The 25,919-nt window shown below is 43.3% G+C and overlaps 1 protein-coding gene across 4 annotated transcripts in view; it reads left to right on the top strand.

Moving 5' to 3' along the window:
• Window positions 1-21,383, top strand: part of LOC115125136 (estrogen-related receptor gamma-like) — a 331,310-nt gene extending 309,927 nt beyond the window's left edge. For all 4 annotated transcript variants that reach the window (XM_065004291.1, XM_065004290.1, XM_065004288.1 and 1 more), the window contains exons 7-8: window positions 6,772-7,041; window positions 17,083-21,383. In XM_065004291.1, coding sequence (XP_064860363.1) covers window positions 6,772-7,041; window positions 17,083-17,327 — 515 coding nt within the window. In that variant the 3' untranslated portion in view covers window positions 17,328-21,383. The remainder of the gene's footprint in view (window positions 1-6,771; window positions 7,042-17,082) is intronic.
• Window positions 21,384-25,919: the final 4,536 nt, after the last annotated feature.

Below are 25,919 nucleotides of genomic sequence, written 5' to 3'. Positions count from 1 at the left end.
GGTGTATTAAAGACCACCTAAAGAAACTCATCCTTAATCCCTTCTGATGATTTTATTAAGTAGTAGTGGAGGTGCTGCCAACTGGCTCACACTGCTTCCTGTGTGTGTGTGTGTGTGTGTGTGTGTGTGTGTGTGTGTGTGTGTGTGTGTGTGTGTGTGTGTGTGTGTGTGTGTGTGTGTGTGTGTGGTGTGAATGGCACACCAAATGTTTCTCAGCCTTCCACAGTTCCTAATGTGATCTGAAATGTTAGCAGTAGTGGATGAACAGTTGTTATAAACGATAGCTCCAACATAATAAGTTATCTGCCACTACTGATCAGCGCAGAGAGAGAAGAAGAAATCATGCTGCTCCCACACACACACACATACCTTCATCTCAAACAAACACACACACACACACACACACCTGCCTCTCAAACACACACACACCAACATCTCAAACACACACACACACACACACACACACACCGTCATCTCAAACACACACACATACCTGCCTCCTGTAATTTTCATCATAGGTACACTTCAACTATGACAGACAAAATGAGGAAAAAAAATCCAGAAAATCACATTATAGGATTTTAATGAATTTATTTGCAAATTATGGTGGAAAATAAGTATTTGGTCACATACAAACAAGCAAGATTTCTGGCTCTCACAGACCTGTAACTTCTTCTTTAAGAGGCTCCTCTGTCCTCCACTCGTTACCTGTATTAATGGCACCTGTTTGAACTTGTTATCAGTATAAAAGACACGTGTCCACAACCTCAAACAGTCACACTCCAAACTCCACTATGGCCAAGACCAAAGAGCTGTCAAAGGACACCAGAAACAAAATTGTAGACCAGCACCAGGCTGGGAAGACTGAATCTGCAATAGGTAAGCAGCTTGGTTTGAAGAAATCAACTGTCGGAGCAATTATTAGGAAATGGAAGACATACAAGACCACTGATAATCTCCCTCGATCTGGGGCTCCACGCAAGATCTCACCCCATGGGGTCAAAATGATCACAAGAACGGTGAGAAAAAATCCCAGAACCACACGGGGGGACCTTGTGAATGACCTGCAGAGAGCTGGGACCAAAGTAACAAATCCTACCATCAGTAACACACTACGCCGCCAGGGACTCAAATCCTGCAGTGCCAGACGTGTCCCCCTGCTTAAGCCAGTGTCCAGTGTCCATGTCCAGGCCCGTCTGAAGTTTGCTAGAAGATTGGGAGAATGTCACATGGTCAGATGAAACCAAAATAGAACTTTTGGTAAAAAATCAACTCGTCGTGTTTGGAGGACAAAGAATGCTGAGTTGCATCCAAAGAACACCATACCTACTGTGAAGCATGGGGGTGGAAACATCATGGGCTGTTTTTCTGCAAAGGGACCAGGACGACTGATCCGTGTAAAGGAAAGAATGAATGGGGCCATGTATCGTGAGATATTGAGTGAAAACCTCCTTCCATCAGCAAGGGTATTGAAGATGAAACGTGGCTGGGTCTTTCAGCATGACAATGATCCCAAACACACCGCCCAGGCAACGAAGGAGTGGCTTCGTAAGAAGCATTTCAAGGTCCTGGAGTGGTCTAGCCAGTCTCCAGATCTCAACCCCATAGAAAATCTTTGGAGGGAGTTGAAGTCCGTGTTGCCCAGCAACAGCCCCAAAACATCACTGCACTAGAGGAGATCTGCATGGAGGAATGGGCCAAAATACCAGCAACTGGGCCAAAATACCAGCAACAGTGTGTGAAAACCTTGCGGAGACTTACAGAAAACGTTTGACCTCTGTCATTGCCAACAAAGGGTATATAACAAAGTATTGAGATAAACTTTTGTTATTGATGACTTTTTTGCCCCACTGTATATATGTTGTACCCACAGCATCTATTAAAACATTCCCCAACCAGAAACCGTGGATTGATGGCAGCATTCTCGCAAAACTTAAAGCACGAACCACTGCTTTTAATCCGGGCAACGTGACCGTAAACATAACCGAATACAAACAGTGTAGCTATTTCCTCCGCAAGCTAAACAAGCTAAGCGTCAGTAAAGAGACAAAGTGGAGTCGCAATTCAACGGCTCAGACACGAGAGGTATGTGGCAGGGTCTACAGTCAATTACGGACTACAAAAGAAAAAACAGCCCCGTCGCGGACCACGATGTCTTGCTCCCAGACAGACTAAACAACTTCTTTGCTCGCTTTGAGGACAATACAGTGCCACTGACACATGCCCGCTACCAAAACCTGCAGGCTCTCCTTCACTGCAGCCGACGTAAGGAAAACATTTAAACGTGTTAATCCTCGCAAGGCTGCAGGCCCAGACGGCATCCCCAGCCGTGTCCTCAGAGCATGCACAGATCAGCTGGCTGGTGTGTTTACGGACATATTCAATCAAAACCTTATCCCAGTCTGCTGTTCCCACATGCTCCAAGAGGGCCACCATTGTTCCTGTTCCCATGAAAGCTAAGGTAACTGAGCTAAATGACTACTGCCCCGCAGCACTCACTTTCGTCATCATGAAGTGCTTTGAGAGACTAGTCAAGGACAATATCACCTCCACCCTACCTGACACCCTAGACCCACTCCAATTTGCTTACCGCCCCAATAGGTCCACAGATGACGCAATCGCAATCATACTGCACACTGCCCTAACCCATCTGGACAAGAGGAATACCTATGTAAGAATGCTGTTCATCAATTACAACTCAGCATTTAACACCACAGTACCCTCCAAACTCATCATTAAGCTCAAAACCCTGGGTCTCGACCCCGCCCTGTGCAACTGGGTCCTGGACTTCCTGACGGGCTGCCCCCAGGTGGTGAGGGTAGGTAACAACATCTCCACCCCGCTGATCCTCAACACTGGGGCCCCACAAGGGTGCGTTCTCAGCCCTCTCCTGCACCCCTCCAACTCAATTATCAAGTTTGCAGACGGCACTACAGTTGTAGGCTTGATTACCAACAACGATGAGACGGCCTACAGGGAGAAGGTGATGGCCCTCGGAGTGTGGTGTCAGGAAAATAACCTCACAGTCAATGTCAACACAACAAAGGCGATGATCGTGAACTTCAGGAAACAGAGGAGGGAGCAGCCCCCTATCCACATTGACGGAACAGTAGTGGAGAGGGTGGAAAGTTTGAAGTTCCTCGGCGTACACATCACGGACAAACTGAATTGGTCCACCCACACAGACAGCGTGGTGAAGAAGGCGCAGTACCTCTTCAACCTCTGTATCACCGCCTGGTACCGCAACTGCTCCGCCCACAACCGTAAGGCTCTCCAGAGGGTAGTGATGTCTGCACAACGCATCACCGGGGGGAAAACTACCTGCCCTCCAGGACACCTACACCACCCGATGTCACAGGAAGGCCATAAAGATCATCAAGGACAACAACCACCCAAGCCACTGCCTGTTCACCCCGCTATCATCCAGAAGGCGCGGTCAGTACAGGTGCATCAATGCTGGTACCGAGAGACTGAAAAACAGCTTCTATCTCAAGGCCATCAGACTGTTAAACAGCCATCACTAACATTGAGTGGCTGCTGCCAACATACTGACTCAACTCTTGCCACTTTAATAATGGAAATATTGATGTAATAAATGTATCACTAGCCGCTTTAAACAATGCCACTTTATATAATGTTTACATACCTTACATTACTCATCTCATATGTATATACTGTACTCTATACCATCTACTGCATCATGCCTATGGCGTTCGGCCATCACTCATTCATATATTTTTATGCATATATTCTTATTCATTCCTTTACACTTGTGTGTATAAGGTAGTTGTCAGGTTAGATTACTTGTTAGATATTACTGCATGGTCGGAACTAGAAGCACAAATCAAATCAAATCAAATCAAATGTATTTATATAGCCATTCGTACATCAGCAGATATCTCAAAGTGCTGTACAGAAACCCAGCCTAAAACCCCAAACAGCAAGCAATGCAGGTCTAGAAGCACGGTGGCTAGTTAAAACTCCCTAGAAAGGCCAAAACCTAGGAAGAAACCTAGAGAGGAACCAGGCTATGTGGGGTGGCCAGTCCTCTTCTGGCTGTGCCGGGTGGAGATTATAACAGAACATGGCCAAGATGTTGAAATGTTCATAAATGACCAGCATGGTCAAATAATAATAATCACAGGCAAAACAGTTGAAACTGAAGCAGCAGCACGGCCAGGTGGACTGGGGACAGCAAGGAGTCATCATGTCAGGTAGTCCTGAGGCATGGTCCTAGGGCTCAGGTCCTCTGAGAGAGAGAAAGAAAGAGAGAAATAGAGAATTAGAGAGAGCATACTTAAATTCACACAGGACCCCGGATAGGACAGGAGAAGTACTCCAGATATAACAAACTGACCCTAGCCCCCCCGACACATAAACTACTGCAGCATAAATACTGGAGGCTGAGACAAGAGGGGTCAGGAGACACTGTGGCCCCATCCGAGGACACCCCCGGACAGGGCCAAACAGGAACGATATAACCCCACCCACTTTGCCAAAGCACAGCCCCCACACCACTAGAGGGATAACTTCAACCACCAACTTACCATCCTGAGACAAGGCCGAGTATAGCCCACAAGGCTTGCGTCTTGTGACCGTAGCATACGTGTAGGTATGTATGGCAGGACCAAATCAGAGAGATAGGTAGGAGCAAGCCCATGTAATGCTTTGTAGGTTAGCAGTAAAACCTTGAAATCAGCCCTTGCCTTGGCAGGAAGCCAGTGTAGGGAGGCTAGCACTGGAGTAATATGATCACATTTTTTGGTTCTAGTCAGGATTCTAGCAGCCGTATTTAACACTAACTGAAATTTATTTAGTGCTTTATCCGGGTAGTCGGAAAGTAGAGCATTCCAGTCGTCTAACCTAGAAGTGACAAAGGCATGGATACATTTTTCTGCATCATTTTTGGACAGAAAGTTTCTGATTTTTGTAATGTTACGTAGAAAGCTGTCCTTGAAACAGTCTTGATATGTTCTTCAAAATAGAGATCAAGCACAAGCATTTCGCTACACTCGCATTAACATCTGCTAACCATGTGTATGTGACAAATAAAATCAGATTTGATTTGATTTTATATATATATCTGGGTGTATATATGTATATATATATATGTGAGTGTATATATATATACATCTGTGTGTATATATACATATATATCTATGTGTATATATATATGTGTGTGTATATATATATATACATATATATATACATATATATATATATATATATATATATGTGCTTTCAGGAGGCATCTTTAGACACACACACACAAACGTGTGAATGGCCAGATGTGTGAGAAGAGGAGAGAGGAGAGGACAGCTGTAAGGAGATGTGTGAGTGGGCAGGTGTTCCATTATAGGGGGAGAGAAAGAGAGAGGGGGGGGAGGAGACAGACAGACATAGATCCACGTTAGTAAATCTATAAGATCATAAGATCCAGCCAACCCAACCTCTTCTGACAGAGATCTAAAGGAAGAGGACAATGACATAACTTAGGTAAAGGGAACAGATGCAGAGAAGAAGGGTAGAAATGAGAGAGTGAGGGAAAGCAAGAGAGAGGAAGGAAAGAGCGAAAGACGGGGAGAGATGGGCAGTGGACTGAAAGAGAGACAGGAAGAGAGAGAGACAGGAAGAGAGAGACAGGAGGAGAGAGGGAGAGAGAGAGAGAGAGGAATAGAGAGAGAGAGAGGAATAGAGAGAGACAGGAGGAGAGAGAGAGAGAGAGATGAAAGAGGAATAGAGAGAAACAGGAATAGAGACAGGAATAGAGAGAGACAGGAATAGAGAGAGACAGGAAGAGAGAGGGAGACAGGACGAGAGAGAGGAGTAAAGAGAGAGCAGAAGTTTTCAGGCTAACAATTAGAGTGTGAGGAGTGGTGATGGCTAGCATTGATCCATAGTGTGTGTGTTCAGGGGGAGATAAGACCACTCCGTCCCCAGAGGAGAGCCCTGGGCGCTGGGCTATCGAAAAGGAGGAGACCCCTGGTAACCTTGGCTGTCGGGGTGTAGAGGCTGGAAGAACTTCCCTTGGCTTCAACACACGGACCAAATTACAATGGTGTCTTAGGCCAGTTTAGGCCAGACGAAGACCTTGACCTAGAACTGGTACCAGAACAACTCGGTACAAGACCCGAACTCAACCAAAACTCCAGCCATGCTCCATCCCCTGTTCCATTTCTCCAACCCTAACCCTTTAGATAGGCTGAATATGAATGGTGTTTGACCCATTCCCATGAATGGTGTTTGACCCAACATGTCACCCACACACAGCCCTGTTTCTTACCCACCACAGGGAGAAGTCATGACAACGTTAGTCTGTCTCTCAGATTTGAATACTAAACTATTGCATATCCAATGGGTTTAACCTCTTTTCTCTCTCTCTCTCTCTCTCTCTCTCTCTCTCTCTCTCTCTCTCTCTCTCTCTCTGTCTCTCTCTCTCTCTCTCTCTCTGTCTCCCTCTCTGTCTCTCTCTCTCTCTCTACCTCCCTCTCTCTCTCTCTCTGTCTCCCTCTCTCTCTCTCTCTCTCTCTCTCTCTCTCTCTCTGTCTCTCTCTCTCTCTGTCTCCCTCTCTCTCTCTCTCTCCCTCTCTCTCTCTCTCTCTCTCTCTGTCTCTCTCTCTCTCTGTCTCCCTCTCTCTCTCTCTCTCTCTGTCTCCCTCTCTCTCTCTCTCTCTCTCTCTCTGTCTCTCTCTCTGCCTCTCTCTCTCTGTCTCCCTCTCTCTATCTCTCTCTCTATCTCTCTCTCTCTCTCTCTCTCTCTCTCTCCCTCAGGTTTCTCCACGCTGTCGCTGGCAGACCAGATGAGTCTACTGCAGAGTGCGTGGATGGAGATTCTGATCCTGCGTGTGGTGTACCGCTCGCTGTCCTTCGAGGACAAGCTGGTGTATGCTGAGGACTACATCATGGACGAGGACCAGTCCAAGCTGGCAGGTCTACTTGATCTCAACAACGCCATACTGCAACTGGTGAAGAAATACAAAGTCATGAAGCTGGAGAAGGAGGAGTTTGTTACTCTCAAGGCTGTAGCTTTGGCTAACTCAGGTAAGAATGGGGGATGAGGTGCCACATGCAGCAGACACACCTAAACACACACACACACACTCTCTCACACATACGCTCACAAACACACACACTCACTCACACACAATCCATCCAGATGGGCACACTTCTGAGTAGCTGTTGGCACAAAGCGACGTTGTAGTAAATACTAAACAAGATTGGATGGCTAGTGGATATAAACAGCAACAGGAAGTGTATTCCATAACTCTCCATGTTTCCTGTGGCTGGTGTTTGTCCTGGTGGTGGTCTTGTTTCCAGTCTTGTTAACATCCTGAGTATGATGCCTGCTTCCATCTAATCTCTATGAAATATCGAAGTGATATTTCATATATTTCATTTTGAAAGCTGATATTACATTTAACACAGTGGTACGATGGTAGAACATTATGAATCAGTCCCCATGGTCTCTTTTCCCTACTCTTATAATAAAAATATAAAAATGAAATATAAATAAATGGTCATTTACCAGATTACCTCTTCCCCTCCTCCTCCTCTCCTCCTCCCCACACCTCCTCCCCTCCTCCTCCTCTCCTCCTCTCCCCACCTCCTCCCCTCGTCCTCCTCTCCTCCTCCTCTCCTCCTCTCCCCACCTCCTCCCCACCTCCTCCCCTCGTCCACCTCTCCTCCTCCCCCCTCCCCTCCTCACCTCCTCCTCCTCCTCCTCCTCCTCCCCTCCACCTACTCTCCTCTTCCCCTCCTCCTCCCCTCCTCCGCCCCCTCCTCTCCTCCTCCTCCTCCCCTCCACCTATTCTCCTCTTCCCCTCCACCTCCTCCCCACCTCCTCTCCGCCTCCCCTCCTCCTCCCCCACCTCCCCCTCCTCTTCTCCTCCCCCTCCTCCCCTCCTCCCATGAGACTAATAAGAGAATCACCATCAAAGAGGTGATTTAAATACAGCCCCATAGCAGACACACACACAAACTCAATAATATCCTCTCTAGTAGACACACACATTGAGACACAGACACACACACAAACTCAATAATATCCTCTCTAGTATACACACACATTGAGACACAGACACACACACAAACTCAATAATATCCTCTCTAGGAGACACACACATTGAGACACAGACACACACACAAACTCAATAATATCCTCTCTAGTGTACACACACATTGAGACACTGACACACACATGCACGTGTGCAGACACACACACTCGCTATCCCCCACCATCTCCCTGAAGCGAAGTAGTGGATGCCCCTTTTTCAATTAGCATAGTGTTCTCCTCAGATGCCTGTTAAATAAGTTGTGACCCCCCCCCCTCCCTCGGTGACCCCATCTTTGAACTGTATCTTGGTTTCCGGCCAGCAGGTTTCCCTTTAATGAAAAGAAGGAAACGGTCAATAGAACGTGTTAAATGGGACACAATGTGCAGGCGGGTATTTGTTGAAATTCTCCAGCGCTCAACGTATTGACAGTTTGTTTTCTGGGGCCATATGTGCCGATCAATCTCAGGCCGGGCCAGCCACGCTGAAAAATGAAACAGCAGATTGCTTCTGCTGGCGGTGGGATGACGACTCACTATTTGGCAAGTGGGGAAAAAGTGGGAGAAAACGAGCCCGTGCCAGCCCTTCTGACAGAAAGTGCACCCCAGAGAGGACTTGGGCATTGTGTATCTTTAGAAAAAGTTGTTTTTTAATGACTGATAGCAGCTGGAGTCCTTCACAGCAGTTCAGTTCCAGCTGCACTTTTACAGGAGTGGATGTGTGTGTATCAGATTCCTGCATGGCCCACATTGTGAATATTCATTATATGTTAACTGTAGGACACTTGAGATAAAAACATCTGCTAAATGGTTACTGTTGGAGATGTCTGTCAATGATGTGAGAGGACAGGAACTAATCGAGAAGTGATGCAGACAAGTTTATGATCAAAACTACAAGGTTTGAGTAACAATTACTATTTAGTCCTTAATTAATTACTATATGAATTTATTTCTATCAGTTTTGGGATAGATGCATTGTGAGCCAGTGCCCAGGGCAATAACAACAGAAAGCTAGCGTTAGCATTTTGAAGGGCAGGGACAATTAATTAATTCCTTGAAAGCTAATCGTCTGCATTAATGGGAATCCTTAAGAATGCTACTGAACGTGATTCACATGTTAAGGTGTGTGTGCATGTGTGTATGGGGGTTTTAGCAGTCCCTGTTTAACCCACTGCTCATTAGAAACATACTCTTAAAGAACATAGTTTTTCCTGCCAATGTTCACACACACACACACACACACACACACACACAGATAATAATATCTACTTGCTTCTATAATTGTCAAGCACTCTGGGAGAAGTGTATCTCTTTCCTATGAAGCTAAGAAACAGAAGTTATTCACACAATGTTTGACTAGCATTCTCATTTAACTAACAGACAAATCACATTAAGTCTCCTGTCACCTTAACAGTTCATTGAGTTCTCATTGATTCTCCAGTCTTACTCTGCGTGGCATTTTATCTAACAGCAGTGGACTTACTTCCTTAGAAAATGGTTGCAAATGTTTTGATTAGGAGGATAGTGTTTTACTGACAAAAAACAGCTACACAGTGTGTGTGTGTGTGTGTGTGTGTGTGTGTGTGTGTGTGTGTGTGTGTGTGATAGTTAGTGCTGCTGGCTCTGCAGCATAGTAAAGGTGTGTGTGATAGTTAGTGCTGCTGGATCTGCAGCATAGTAAAGGTGTGTGTGATAGTTAGTGCTGCTGGCTCTGCAGCATAGTAAAGGTGTGTGTGATAGTTAGTGCTGCTGGCTCTGCAGCATAGTAAAGGTGTGTAATCTGTTTTCTGCCGGGGGCTCCTGTCGGATCACAGGTCACTTTTCAATGGCCAAAGTCCCTGTCACACACTGACTCATACACACTCACACTCACACACTGCCAAAGTCCCTGTCACACACTCACTCATACACACTCACACTCACACACTGCCAAAGTCCCTGTCACACACTGACTCATACACACTCACACTCACACACTGCCAAAGTCCCTGTCACACACTGACTCATACACACTCACACTCACACACTGCCAAAGTCCCTGTCACACACTGACTCATACACACTCACACTCACATACTGCCAAAGTCCCTGTCACACACTCACTCATACACACTCACACACTGCCAAAGTCCCTGTCACACACTGACTCATACACACTCACACTCACATACTGCCAAAGTCCCTGTCACACACTCACTCATACACACTCACACACTGCCAAAGTCCCTGTCACACACTCACTCATACACACTCACACACTGCCAAAGTCCCTGTCACACACTGACTCATACACACTCACACTCACATACTGCCAAAGTCCCTGTCACACACTCACTCATACACACTCACACACTGCCAAAGTCCCTGTCACACACTGACTCATACACACTCACACTCACATACTGCCAAAGTCCCTGCCACACACTGACTCATACACACTCACACTCACACACTGCCAAAGCCCCTGTGACGGATGACTAAGAGCATCCTGGATCAGACACACACACACACACAAGGGTTAGAGTATTGACCCAAACGCAGAAGCATGAACATCTGAACGTGTCTTTGGAGCGAGTTGTGTGTGTTGGTGTGTGTACGTGTGGTGGGGTTTAGAGAATTTAACAAAATTCACATCAACACACTATGGAACACAAAGCTTTTACTATCTCATCCTGGAATATATAAGGTCTGAGGTCATCTGCCTTTGGCCTAAAGAGCAGGAACCTGGACTTCATCAAAGAAATCGGAAATACAGACATTGCCATCCTATAAGAAACCTGGTATAGAGGAGACAGACCCACTGGTTGCCCTCTAGGTTACAGAGAGCTGGTAGTCCCATCCACCAAACTACCGGGTGTGAAACAGGGAACAAACTCAGGGGGAATGCTAATTTTATATAGAGCAGACCTAACCCACTCTATTCAATTTGTCAAAACAGGAACATTTTACATGCGACAAGAAATGAATAAGGAAATTATTGCAAGATGTGTGCTACCTAAATCCTCCCAATAGAATCCCATACTTTAACGATGACAGCTTCTCCATCCTAGAGGAGGAGATGAACCGTTTCCAGGCCCAGGGACATGTACTAGACTGTGGTGACCTAAATGCCAGGATAAGAACCTGACACTCTCAGCACACAGGGGGACAAACACCTACCTGGAGGTGACAGCATTCCCTCCCAAATACACTCCCCTAGACCGAACTATGACAAAATACCCAGCAAAAACGGGTCACAACTTCTTCAGTTCTATCGCATGCTGGGTATGTACATAGTCAATAGTAGGCTTAGAGGGGACTCCTATGGTAGGGAAACCTACAGCTCATCCCTTGGCAGTAGTACTGTAGATTACTTTATCACTGACCTCTACCCAGAGTTTCTCAGAGCGTTAACAGTCAACCCAAAATCACAGTCTACTTGAACAGAGCAACACTCAATCATGAGGAATCAAAGCCAAAGGAACTGCACAAAATTAAGAAATTCTATAGAAAGTTTTCCTATAGAAGGAAAGTAGTGTAGAAACCTAACAAAAAACAATTAGGCAACAACAAATTAATTCCCTTTTAGACAACACCCTGGACAAAACATTGCACTGTAATAGTGAAGGTGTAAACTTGTCAGTAAAAAGCCTAAACAATACATTTGACCTTTCAGCTTCCCTATCAGACAACCTAAGAAAATTAAAAACAATGACAAATGGTGTGATGAAGAATGCAAAAATCTAAGAAAGAAATTTAAAAACATATCCAACCAAAGACCCAGAAAACCTGAGCCTCACACTATGGTGAATCACTAAAACAATACAGAAATACACTACGCAAAAAGTAGGAACAGCACGTCAGAAATCAGCTCAATGTAATTGAAGTATCCATAGAATCTAGAATCATAGAATCATAGAATCTAGAATCTGGAAAGCACTAAACAAACAACAATACAAAGAGTTATCTATCCAAATGGAGATGTACTGTATGGGTAAACCACAAGGTCAAATCTTTTGGGCTTTATATCAAGGAAGAATAAGCAAACACATATACATGATCAATTCAAATGATTGGAATCAGCTATTAAAGACAACCAGAACTCGCTGGATTCTCCTATTACATTTAATGAACTACAGGACCAAATACAAACCCTCCAACCCCAAAAGGCATGTGGTGTTGATGGAATCCTAAAATTCCAATTGGCTATACTTAAATTATTTTAATCCTTAGCTCTGGCATCTTCCCCAATATTTGGAACCAAGGACTGACCACCCCAATCTACAAAAGTGGAGACAAATTTGACCACAATAACTAATGTGGGATATGTGTCAACAGCAACCTTGGGAAAATCCTCTGCATTGTCATTAACAGCAGAACATTTCCTCAGTGAAAACAATGTACTGAGCAAATGTCAAATTGTCTTTTTACCAAATTACCGTATGACAGACCACATATTCACCCTGCACACCCTAATCAACAAACAAACCAACCAAAACAAAGGCAAAGTCTTCTCATGCTTTGTTGATTTCAAAAATGCTTTTGATTCAATTTGGCATGATGGTCTGCTATACAAATTGATTTTAAAAAACGGTGCTGGGGGAAAACATACGACATTATTAAATCCATGTACACAAACAAAAAGTGTCCTGGTAAAATTGGCAAAAAAACACACATTTCTTTCTTCAGGGCTGTGGGGTGAGACAGGGATGAGAAAGGGATGCAGCTTGAGCCCCACTCTCTTCAGCATATATATCAACAAATTGGCGAGGGCACTAGAACAGTCTACAGCACCCTACTACACCTCACCCTACTAGAATCTGAAGTCAAATTTCCAAGGAGGGCCTACAGCAGCACATAGATCTTCTGCACAGATTCTTTCAGACCTGTTCTCTACAGGTCTGAATACAAATTCCATCTAGACACCATTGCCCTAAAGCACACAAAAAACATCAGCGCCACAGGTAACTTCCACAAAGCTGTGCCATCAAAAGGGACAAAAAATTTGACATCCGAAATTAGGATCTTGCTAAAAAGTACTTGAATCAGTTATAGAATCCATTGTCCTTTATGGTTATGAGGTCTGGTCTGCTCACCAACCAAAAATTACAAAACGGGACAAACACAAAATTGAGACTCTGCATGCAGAGTCTGATTACGTGACACGTTGGAAAGTATTTACCAAAAAACAGAGCAAATGATATTTGGCCCAAAACAGAGAGTACACGGTGGCAGAATACTTGACCACTCTGACTGACCCAAAATGAAGGAAAGCTTTGACAATGCACTTCCTAACCTACTGACAAATGTATGACCATCACAGCAGCAAGATTGGAAGAACAACTGCAACCCATATTTGTTTATTTATTTTTTAACTATTTGCACATCAATATAACACTGTACATAGTTGTAATATGACATTTTAAATGTCTCTATTCCTTTGAAACGTTTGTGAGTGTAATGTTTACTGTTCATATTTGATTGTTTATTTCACTTTTGTTTATTATCTATATCACTAGAGAGAGAGGGGGGATATGTGCTGTCTGGTCTGTGTGATCTAGTTAGTGACTATACTGTGATTATTATTGAACATGTCTGTTCCATTGATCGGCCGGTGTGATGTGAGCGCGACATTGAGACAGAGGAAGAGAGAGAGACAGAGAGAGAGGGGAGAGAGAGTGAGAGAGACAGTGAGACAGTGAGAGAGAGAGAGAGAGAGAGAAACAGAGAGAGAGAAACAGAGAGATACAGAGAGAAAGTTACAGAGACAGAGAGAGAGGGGAGAGCGAGTGAGAGACAGTGAGACAGAGAGAGACAGTGAGAGAGAGAGAAACAGAGAGAGAGAGAGAGAGAGAGAGAGAGAAACAGAGAGATACAGAGAGAAAGTTACAGAGACAGAGAGAGAGGGGAGAGTGAGTGAGAGACATTGAGACAGAGAGAGAGCACAATTAGACCAACCAAATCATGAGAAAACAAAAAGATAATTACTTGACACATTGGAAAGAATTAACAAAAAAACAGAGCAAACTAGAATGCTATTTGGCCCTACACAGAGAGTACACAGCGGCAGAATACCTGACCACTGTGACTGACCCAAAATTAAGGAAAGCTTTGACTATGTACAGACTCAGTGAGCATAGCCTTGCTATTGAGAAAGGCCGCCGTAGGCAGACATGGCTCTCAAGAGAAGACAGGCTATTTTTTATTTTACCTTTATTTACCTGGGCAAGTCAGTTAAGAACAAATTCTCATTTTCAATGACGGCCTAGTTAACTGCCTGTTCAGGGGCAGAACGACAGATTTGTACCTTGTCAGCTCGGGGGTTTGAACTTGCAACCTTCCGGTTACTAGTCCAACGCTCTAACCACTAGGCTACGCTGCCGTGTGCTCACTGCCCACAAAATGAGGTGGAAACTGAGCTGCACTTCCTAACCTCCTGCCCAATGTATGACCATATTAGAGAGATATATTTCCCTCAGATTGCACAGATCCACAAAGAATTCGAAAACAAATCCAATTTTGAAAAACTCCCATATCTACTGGGTGAAATTCCACAGTGTGCCATCACAGCAGCAAGATGTGTGACCTGTTGCCACGAGAAAAGGGCAACCAGTGAAGAACACACACCATTGTAAATACAACCCATATTTATGCTTATTTATTTTATTGTGTGTCCTTTACGATTTGCACATTGTTAAAACATTGTATATATATATATATATATAATATGACATTTGTAATGTCTTTATTGTTTTGAAACTTCTGTAGGTGTAATGTTTACTGTTAATTTGTATTGTTTATTTCACTTTATATATTCACTTTATATATTATCTACCTCACTTGCTTTGGCAATGTTAACACATGTTTCCCATGCCAATAAAGCCCTTGAATTGAATTGATAAGTTTATAGATAAGTTTTAAAAAATGTATATATAAAAGTAACAAATAATTATAGAGCAGCAGTAAAATGACAATAGTGAGGTAATATACAGGGGGTACCGGTACAGAGTCAATGTGGAGGCTATATACAGGGGGTACCGGTACAGAGTCAATGTGCGAGGGCTCTGGTGAGTCGAGGTAATTGAGGTCATATGTACATGTAGGTAGATGTAAATAGTCTGGACAGCCATTTGATTAGCTGTTCAAGAGTCTTATGGCTTGGGAGTTAGAAGGTGTTGAGAAGCCTCTTGGACCAAGAGTTGGTGCTCCGGTACTGCTTGCGTTGCGGTAGCAGAGAGAACAATCTATGACTTGGGTGGCTGGAGTGACAATTTGTAGGGCCTTCCTCTGACACCGTCTGGTATAGAGGTCCTGGATGGCAGAAAGCTTGGCCCCATAAATATACTGGGCCGTTCCAGATGTACTGTGTAGGACTGGAGTAGAGAAATCTGTTGCAGTGCCACACCCATCCACAGTGCTCATAAATGCTCTAGTACCCAATAAGTAAGCTAATGACTGTTTGACATCCTGAGACAGACAATACAGACAGGCCAGGCTATTGTTCAGCTGGGGAGTCTCTCTGTGTCGGTCTCTCTGTCTCCCTCTCTCGCTCTCTCTCTCTCAATTCAATTACATTGAATTCAAAGGGCTTTATGTTTACATTGCCAAAGCAATTTTTGGTCAATTCTCCCCAATGTGTCAAGTAATTATCTTTTTGTTTTCTCATGATTTGGTTGGGTCTAATTGTGTTGCTGTTGCTGTCCTGGGGCTCTGTGGGGTCTGCTCTCTGTCTCTCTGTCTCTCTCTCTGTTTCTCTCTCTCTCTCTCTGTTTCTCTCTCTGTCTCTCTGTTTCTCTCTCTCTCACTATCTCTCTCTGTCTCACTGTCTCTCTCACTCTCTCTCCCCTCTCTCTCTGTCTCTCTCTCTTTCTCTGTCTCACTGTCGCTCTCAATTCAATTCAAAGGGCTTTATTGGCATGGGAAACATACGGTATGTTTACATTGCCAAGACAAGTGAAATAGATAATAAACAAAAGTTAAATAAACAATCAAAAATGAACAGTAAACATTACACGCATTAGTTTAAACGGAATAGACACATTTCTAATGTCATATTATGACTATGTACGGTGTTATAATGATGTGCACATAGTTAATGTACAAACGGGGAAATAAAGAAACATAAATATGGGTTGTATTTACAACGGTGTTTGTTCTTCACTGGTTGACCTTTTCTTGTGGCAACAGGTCACACATCTTGCTGCTGTGATGTCACACTGTGGTATTTCACCCAGTAGATATGGGAGTTTATCAAAATTGGGTTTGTAATCTGAGGGAAATACGTGTCTTTATTATGTTCATACGTTTGGCAGAAGGTTACGAAGTGCAGCTCAGTTTCCACCTCATTTTGTGGGCAGTGTGCAAATAGCCTGTTTTCTCTGGAGAACCAGGTCTGCCTACCGCGGCCTTTCTCAATAGCAAGGCTATGCTCACTGAGTCTGTACATAGTCAAAGCTTTCCTTTAAATTTGTGTCAGTCAGAGTGGTCAGGTATTCTGCCACTGTGTACTCTCAGTTTAGGGCCAAATAGCATTCTAGTTTGCTCAGTTCTTTTATAAATTCTTTCCAATGTGTCAAGTAATTATCTTTTTGTTTTCTCATGATTTTGTTGGGTCTAATTGTATTTCTGTCCTGGGGCTCTGTGGGGTCTGTTTGTGTTTGTGAACAGAGCCCCAGGACCAGCTTGCTTACGGGGATTCTCTCCAGGTTCATCTCTCTGTAGGTGATGTCTTTGTTATGGAAGGTTTGGGAATCGCCTCCTTTTAGGTGGTTGTAGAATTTAACTGCTCTTTTCTGGATTTTGTAGTGGGTATCGGCCAAATTCTGCTCTGCGTGTATTATTTGCTATTTTACATTGTACACGGAGGATGTTTTTGCAGAATTCTGCATACAGAGTCTCAATTTGAGGTTTGTGGAAGTTACCTGTGGTGCAGATGTTAAGGTGAGGTAGTATGTAATGATGTAATGATATGTTGTCATGCAGTATGTGTGAAGATTAACCTCTCCATCCTTTCCACCCCCCTCCCTCTTCTCCCTCCCTCTCTCCCCCTGTAGACTCCATGCACGTAGAGGATGTGGAGGCGGTGCAGAAGCTCCAGGATGTGCTCCACGAGGCCCTGCAGGACTACGAGGCAGGCCAGCACCCGGAGGACCCTCGTCGGGCAGGCAAGCTGCTGATGACCCTGCCCCTGCTCCGCCAGACCTCCACCAAGGCTGTGCAGCACTTCTACAGCATCAAGCAGGATGGCAAGGTCCCCATGCACAAACTCTTCCTGGAACTGCTGGAGGCCAAGGTCTGATTGGCCAACCACATCCACCACCTCCGAAATGTCAGTCAATCACACACAGGCTCCTCCCATTGACCCCCCAAAACCCCACATGACATCTGAATTTCCCAAACTCGCCGCCCACTGAGAAAGATCGGTGGGAGTAACCTCTGAACTTTAATCTCTGACCTCTGTGCATTAGGGGAGACACTGACACTGAGACGAGATCTCTGCTGGAGGGTCGTCTGTGTACAAACTATAGCCAAGTCATAAACCAGCTACCATAACAATGGCACTGTAAACTATTGACTATCGACCTCGTGTCACTTATACATATAAGAATTATTAACAATGTGATTATTGACTATTGACTGCTAAAAATATTGAAAGGAGGAATTTAAAAAAGAAAAGAGAGAGAGAGACACTGCTCTGGTTGTCTTAGCAGCAGATAGACTGTAAAGCTTCTTCTTCTCAGTTTCCCAGTTTTTACAGGACATGCTCTGCAGAAGAAAAAAGAACATTAACAAGTACTTTTTGTTGATGATTTTCATGAAGAAATGCATAACGGAAAGATAAGACAAGAGGAGAGGAGACTTGCCCTGCCAAAGGATGGAGATCCATTCAGTTGATGTCCAGCAAACTTAACCATCAGCCCCAAACACCTCATCTGATCCGTCTGGCCTGCTTAACTACAGTGTTAGAACACACACAAAGTTCCCACATGCCAGCCGATAAGATCGTAGTCATCACCCCCAGCCTTCCCTTTGGGTTTGTCATTTGAATCACTTACAGATATTAGACTTCCTCTTTACCCCTTTCTGTTGTCTTCCAAAGTGTGTTTACAGACAAGAAGTAGTGGGTTGATTGTTATTATCCTTTTCAGGGAGATGGTGAAGCTTTAGTCACTCATGCAATATGAATGAGAGGTACAGGAGTGCTGAAGGGACATATTTATGGTTGTTGCAACTTTTTGGGTCTTATTTTTATTGAAATGAATAATGGTGTAAGTATATGGTTCGGTCATCATATATGGTCTATGATTATTTGATTTAGTTTATATTGTGTTAATAAGAAATCAATCAATAAATGTTTATTTCTATCAGCTTTACCACTTTCAGCAATTATATATGAATATATATATAAATATATATATGGATCGAATTTTATCTTCTCCAAGCAATAGTCATTTAAAATGAGGGTGCATATTAACATGTATGCAATTAATGTTTGTGCCAGTCTTCGTTGGGAAATGTTAACATTTCTACCAGGTGTAGCTTCTCTCTCTGTGCTTGCCATAGGCTATTAGATGACATAGTCTTAGACTCAAACTAACCCAAGGGTAGGGAAGCACTATGAATGTGGAGGCAAGCAAATAACTCATGCATTAGACTCTGAAGACCACCCTTGTACCAACAACAGTAATCTATAGCCAAGATATATAATACTAAACTAGCATTTAGGAAAGCTAAACTGCAACTGGGTCATAGGAAGGAATGAGGTTGGGATTTGGTACAGGGTTTTTGTAAGCAGATTAAGAACACCAATATCCGAAATCTAGATTATGACGTAATCTAATATAAAATGGCAACTGGTTCCAGTTGAGAACCTAAACGATAAATCAAGTAACCTGCGTCACTCTCTGTAACAAATATGTCAGTATTATTAGTAAGGGGTATTTTCTGAACCTTCTTAACCATTGTATATTGTAAATTAACAGATTATAATTCTAATCTAATACATTTTATTGGAATAAAAAGAAAAAAAATGAAAAAAAAATGAAAAATTGTAGTTCAGCCTCTCAGTGTTTCATGTTTGTTGTGCTTTTTCTGAAAACGCTCCCTTTCTTTTCTTTCGTTGCTTTTGTTTCTTCCCTTTTGTTTTCGTTCAACGTCGTCGTTGTTGTGTACTTTCTGGTGGTGGTTCCAGTGGCGTGCGCTTTTTTAGACACAGGGTAGAAGTAGATAAAATACTCTGAAGATAAGGGTCGGCGTGTTCTCACATACCTACCGACTTACCAGGAAACAAGGCTCTTCTATTTAGCTAGTTCTGCTAGATCAACAGATCCAACGACTATATCATCCTCATCATAATAATAACCTATACTGACGTAGAAGAGGATAACAAGTATGTAAAGGGAGAAACAACTTATTTCAAAAGGGATCCTTTGTGTAACTTTCTTGTAGAATAACATTGTATATCTTAGGTTTAGTAAATACAAGGAAAAAGACATGTGAGTACTTCCGAACGATAGCTGACTTCTTTTTGATAACTTGCTGTTCTGTACATACTGCTTTCCATTCAGAAACAGCTACGTTGTAACATTATCTAAACTCTTTGAGGTTGCGAAGGGAAATAACATTTTTTTTTTATGTTTTTGTTTTGTTTTGGAGTTAACGTTGTGTGTTTACTAAAAGCAATGAAAAAAAGAAAGACTAAAATATTGTTATTTTCTAGGACTAATGGGGGGGTTGTGTTTCTAATGAATTGATCTGCTTCCTTGGTCCTATGTGTTAACTACTGTACCATCTATTCATCATTGGCTAAACATAAAGAATAGAGCATGATTTGGAGAGAGTATTTAACTGAAAGTACTTTCCTAAATGCAGGCCCCAGTTGAATCAATTGCAGATAAAAGGAAATTATACTTATGTACTCACTCTGAATTTTAAAGCTGTATTTTAAGGCCAGGTGTGGTTTCATGTCAACATCTAATGACCATTTTTGCGAGAGCAGCTAGCTTGGTGTGTCAGTTTGAACATGGTTAACACTTCAGATACTGCATGATCTGGCAGTGGTGTTTATTTGCAGTTGTGTATTGGGCCTGAATTCTCTATACTCACTAATGAGGAAGACAATAATGTCAGAGTTGTTGTGGGAAACATGTTGGCTCGTCTATCATTTCCATACACAACTCCTGGGAGAGAGCTGTTTTCTTCTTCTCTGTCTGTTTCTGTTTTTAGTTGATGTTTCTGTCAACTGTTTGTCCATTTTCAAACCGATACTATGTGCTGGCCAATAAAAGGAGCTGAAAGAGAACACAACCGTCTCTCAGAGGTGACTTAAGCTGAGCTGAATTTGATGTTGAACAATATTTGACAAACCATAATAATAACATAATAATAATAATCACAACCTTGCCATAGAATAAGGTCAAAGGCTTAGTCTTCAACATTGTACCTTCCAGTCTCAAGACATGGTAAAGCATATTAGCTACACCATTAAATATTCAATATTCTTAGTAAACATTAAAGTTACCATAACAACACTGCTCTTGTGTAAATTATCGGCACATATATTGTTGGCCTACTCACGTAGTTGTAGCATCTTAAATCATACTGAGGTTTTGCTGTGTATCTTTCAACACCTTTCATGGATCATATTGAAGATAGAGAGAGAGGAGAGTAATTTAGCCATAACGAACGAGGGCGTTTATTCTCCCAACGTGATTTTGTTATTTAAAGCAATATGACTGTGCAACAGACAGACGGACAGACGTTGCACTTTGTGTTTGAATTAGATCAATGCTGTATCTATTGGACTATTTTATCATTAGAAGATACGGAATAAAGAAATTAACATGTACAAACAACTGCTATTTTTTATGAGAAGTGAAGGAGAATAGTGAGTGTTAGTCAAGTAGGTAATTATGCCGAGGTGTGCTTATACATACCACGTGTGTGCTTAGGGTATATCCTGGCTGTCTGACATGCACATGTATGACAATATAGAGGGAGGGGGAAAAGGTGAGGAAAGACGGAAAAAATAATATATGATTAAAATTATGAAAAAATATCTGAAAAATCTTTCCGACCAGGAATTGCTGGGACGCCTTGAGAGACATGTCCGTAGTTCTAGATGTGCTCCACATCAGTTAACGATTACCTGTATATTTTTGTGACGTGTGTATCATACAGTGTGCTCCAACAATATGTCCATTTGTGTAAATGTATTTATTTGACATTGTATATATTGTCCAATGCAAAAAGAGAGACCTATGATTCTGTAACTACGATCGGTTCAGATGTGTTACTCCCATCATGCCATTCAGGATAACGGTAGAGCAATATTAAAACATGCTTCCAGGTTTGACCTTGCTGTAGGTACCGAGTGCTTCTTTACCACACACACACACACACACACACACACACACACACACACACACACACACACACACACACACACACACACACACACACACACACAAATATACTTCTAAACAAGACTTGGTGGACACACACTAACAGTGGGAACTCCTCAGAGTTTTCTTTCTGTTCCTCCTGTTGTTGGCTTTGTCCTCTCTGTTTCAGTGATGTCCCATACTCCCTTGGTAACATTTCCTTTCACCTAATATAGAAAACGACAAAGGTAGTGGAAGTCAAGGAGACTAGATTGGGAGGGATGGCCACGTGACTCTTTGACACACGTAATATCCCTATGTCATCCCAGTCCACATCAATAGGCGTACATAAGAGTACATGTCAGCCATTCACAATAGAGTCAATAAACCACAGAGCTGAGATGAAGGAGGAATAAAAACTCCACCGTCTGCCAGGAGAGAGAGACAGAGAGGGAAAGACCAGGGAAGAGGAAGAGAAAGAAGGCTGGCAGGTCTAACACCAAAAACAATCGACCATCGATCTCTTGCTTCTCTTCGGCTTGGACTATTCCACTCCCTCTTCCAACTAAAACCCCCGGCGTTCAGCCATGTGCCCTCTGTCCCCAGCTCTGCTCTGTTAATACGTAGCAGCAGTAATGTGGGCATATATTTAATGTTCTGAAGCAGAAGCGTTTAAGCTTTTCAAACGGGGAGCACTGACCTCCAGGCAAATATTTTTCAACAAGATGACATCAGTAGATATTAGCCGAGCAGGGCCCAATGGTGCTGGAGAGATTTTTAAAATCTTTTTTTTTATTTGTCGCCAACGCCGCGGCACAAACGTTTTACTGCTTGGCTTCAGAGTTCATTTATTTTATTTTATCTTTATACCATTGATTCATTATTATGATACAATAAAAGCTACTTGAGCATTTCAGCTGCTGAGTGCCGTTGTCGTTAACCTTGTGGAACGCCCCAAGACCTCCTGTGCATCTCTAATGACTATTTTAACTCCCCCTCTATCTCTCTCATCCTCTTTCTCTCTTTCGATTTCTTTACTCCTATCTCCCTCCATCTCCCTCCATCTCTCTCTCTCTCCACCCATGTCTCTCTCTCTCCACCCATGTCTCTCTCTCTCCACCTCTCTCTCCACCTCTTTCTCCACCTCTCTCTCTCCCCACCTATCTCCACCTCTCTCTCCACTTTTCTCTCCACCTCTCTCTCCACCCACCTCTCTCTCCACCTCTCTCTCCATCTCTCTCTCCATCTCTCTCTCCATCCACCTCTCTCCACCTCTCTCTACACCTCTCTCTCTACCTCTCTCCACCTCTCTCTCTCTCTCGACCCACCTCTCCCTCTCCACCTCTCTCTCTCTCTCTCTCTCTCTCTCTCTCCACCCACCTCTCTCTCTCCACCTCTCTCTCCAGCTCTATCTCCATCTCTCTCTCCACCTCTACCTCTCTCCACCCACCTCTCTCTCTCTTCCCCCGATGCATTAGAGCTAGGAAGGCCGGCCGAATCTAAGGGAATCTAAAAGGGGCAGGGAGTAGCAGATAATGATAAAGAAAGGAACCATAAAAGCATATTCCTCATATCTCAAATGTAAGACCCCAGGAAGAGTAGCTGCTGCTATTCCAACAGCTAATAGGGACCCTAATAAAATTACAAGACACAAACTAGTGTTGTATAACTCAAATGTCACCAGACACATTTCGAGTATTCTGTTGAACAAATTGAACTCTCCCGGAACACCTATAATATAAAATCTCAAAACATAAGGAACTTATACAGGCAGGCAGCTTTGAGTTAACCCTATTCCCTTCCGATTGTGATTTCACTGTGTGTTTTATCAGGTCAGGGTGGTTTCGCTGTGCGGGGATGTGATTTCACTGTGTGTTTTATCAGGTCAGGGTGGTTTCGCTGTGCGGGGATGTGATTTCACTGTGTGTTTTATCAGGTCAGGGTGGTTTCGCTGTGCGGGGATGTGATTTCACTGTGTGTTTTATCAGGTCAGGGTGGTTTCGCTGTGCGGGGATGTGATTTCACTGTGTGTTTTATCAGGTCAGGGTGGTTTCGCTGTGCGGGGATGTGATTTCTGGCCCTTCAGTGCCATTGGGGTCAGGCTCCTTGGGTGCCATATCTGTTTTGGGTGCTGTCATCTGTGAGGTGCTAATGTGCGCTGCTTCGCACTGATGCCGTTTTGTCACTGAGTGCAGCCATTTTCCCTCTCAGTATCAACGCTAGGCCTCTTCTGGGATTCACAGGCCTGGTTACACACACACACAGTGGTAATGGGCTTTCACAGCTACCCTTCCCTAGAGAGACACACACACATGCGCGGTCCAACCTACAAAAAAATAACTTTTGGGGACAGTGCATGTGTGTGGATACACAGCCTGGTATCAATTGATAAGCGGGTACATGTGTGTGAAGTCCTGAATGTGTGTGTGTGTGTGTGTGTGTGTGTGTGTGCGTGTGTGTGTGTGTGTGTGTGTGTGTGTGTGTGTGTGTGTGTGTGTGTGTGTGTGTGTGTGTGTGTGTGCGTGCCTGCGTGCGTGCGTGTGCGTGTGCGTGTGTGTGTGTGGCGCGAGAGAGAGAGAGTGCATTTTTTGTTGTAAACTTTCAGTGTACATTAGTGTACATTTGTTTGGATAATCAGTAATCCACAATCCATGTTAAGAAAAATGTTGCTGCATTCAGAACACTTACTATCCTTTTAAGGGCTCCCCATGTTGTCAACTTTAATTAGACATTTGTTTGAAGTCTGTAGTAGCTGTTTTGTCATATATATATATTTTATAAAGACTTGTTTTATTGTCACAAACACCAGATAGGTACAGTGAAATGTGTTGCTTTACAGCAGTACGGCCTGGACATGACACACACTAAAACTGCAAACTGCAAAATGGGTCGATTCAGAAGTTTTGAATACTTTCATTGTGATTGCATTTTATTTATTTTTTTATTTTTTATTTCACCAGGTAGGCCAATTGGGAACAAGTTCTCAACCTGGCCAAGATAAAGCAAAGCAGTGCGACACAAACGACAATACAGAGTTACACATGGAATAAACACGCGTACAGTCAATAACACAATAGAAGAAAAAAAATACTATATACAGTGTGTGCAAATGGTGTGAGGAGGTAGGCAATAAATAGGCCATAGTAGCGAAGTATTTACAATTTAGCAGATTAATACTGGAGTGATAGTTGAGCAGATGATGAAGTGCAAGTAGAAATACTGGTGTGCAAAAGAGCAGAAAAGTAAATAAAAACAATATTGGGATGAGGTAGGTAGACTGGATGGGCTATTTACAGATGGGCTATGTACAGCTGCTGCTCAGATAGCTGATGTTTAAAGTTAGTGAGGAAAATATAAGTCTCCAGCTTTAGCGATTTTTGCAATTCGTTCCAGTCATTGGCAGAAGAGAACTGGAAGGAAAGGTGGCCAAAGGAGGTGCTGGCTTTGGGGATGACCAGTGAGATATACCTGCTGGAGCGTGTGCTACGGGTGGGTGTTGTTATCGTGACCAGTGAGCTATGATAAGGCGGTGCTTTACCTAGCAAAGACTTATAGATGACCTGGAGCCAGTGGGTTTGGCGATGAATATGTAGCAAGGGCCAGCCGACTAGAGCATACAGGTCACAGTGGTGGGTGGCATATCTGACTTTGGTGACAAAACAGATGGCACTGTGATAGACTGCATCCAGTTTGCTGAGTAGAGTGTTGGAGGCAATTTTGTAAATGACATCGCCGAAGTCAAGGATCGGTAGGATAGTCAGTTTTACGAGGGTATGTTTGGCGGCGTGAGTAAAGGAGGCTTTGTTGCGAAATAGGAAGCCGATTCTAGATTTAATTTTGGATTGGAGATGTTTAATATGGGAGGAGAGAAGGAGAGTTTACAGTCCAGCCAGACACCTAGGTATTTGTAGGTTGAGATTGTGGTTGCATCATGCGTCACATAATGTCACGTTCTGACCTTTATTTCCTTAGTTTTGTCATTATTTAGTATGGTCAGGGCGTGAGTTGGGGTGGGCAGTCTATGTTTGTTTTTCTATGATTTGGGGGTTTCTATGTTTCGGCCCAGTATGGTTCTCAATCAGAGGCAGGTGTCATTAGTTGTCTCTGATTGAGAATCATACTTAGGTAGCCTGGGTTTCACTGTTTGTTTGTGGGTGTTTGTTTCCGTGTCTGTGTTTTTCACCACACGGTACTGTTTTGGGTTTCGTTTGTTCCACATTTATTGTTTTTGTATTTCAGTCGTGTTCATGTGTAGTATTTCTTATTAAAAGAACCATGGACACTTACAACGCTGCATATTGGTCCTCTGAACCTTCTCGCCTCTCCTCTTCGGAAGAAGAGGAGGAAATCCCTTACACATAAACGTAAAGTTGACGTTAAACCCACATGAATGATCACAGTCTTTTCATGGATGTAACAAAAATAGTTGCTTTGAAAATCAATCCCTCTAGAACAGGGGTACTCAACTCATACCCTACGAGGTCTGGAGCCTGTTGGTTTCTGTTCTA

This window comes from Oncorhynchus nerka, linkage group LG18 (assembly GCF_034236695.1).
Source record: "Oncorhynchus nerka isolate Pitt River linkage group LG18, Oner_Uvic_2.0, whole genome shotgun sequence".
Classification (NCBI taxonomy): Eukaryota; Metazoa; Chordata; class Actinopteri; order Salmoniformes; family Salmonidae; genus Oncorhynchus; species Oncorhynchus nerka.
This window is presented reverse-complemented; position numbering and strand designations above follow the sequence as displayed.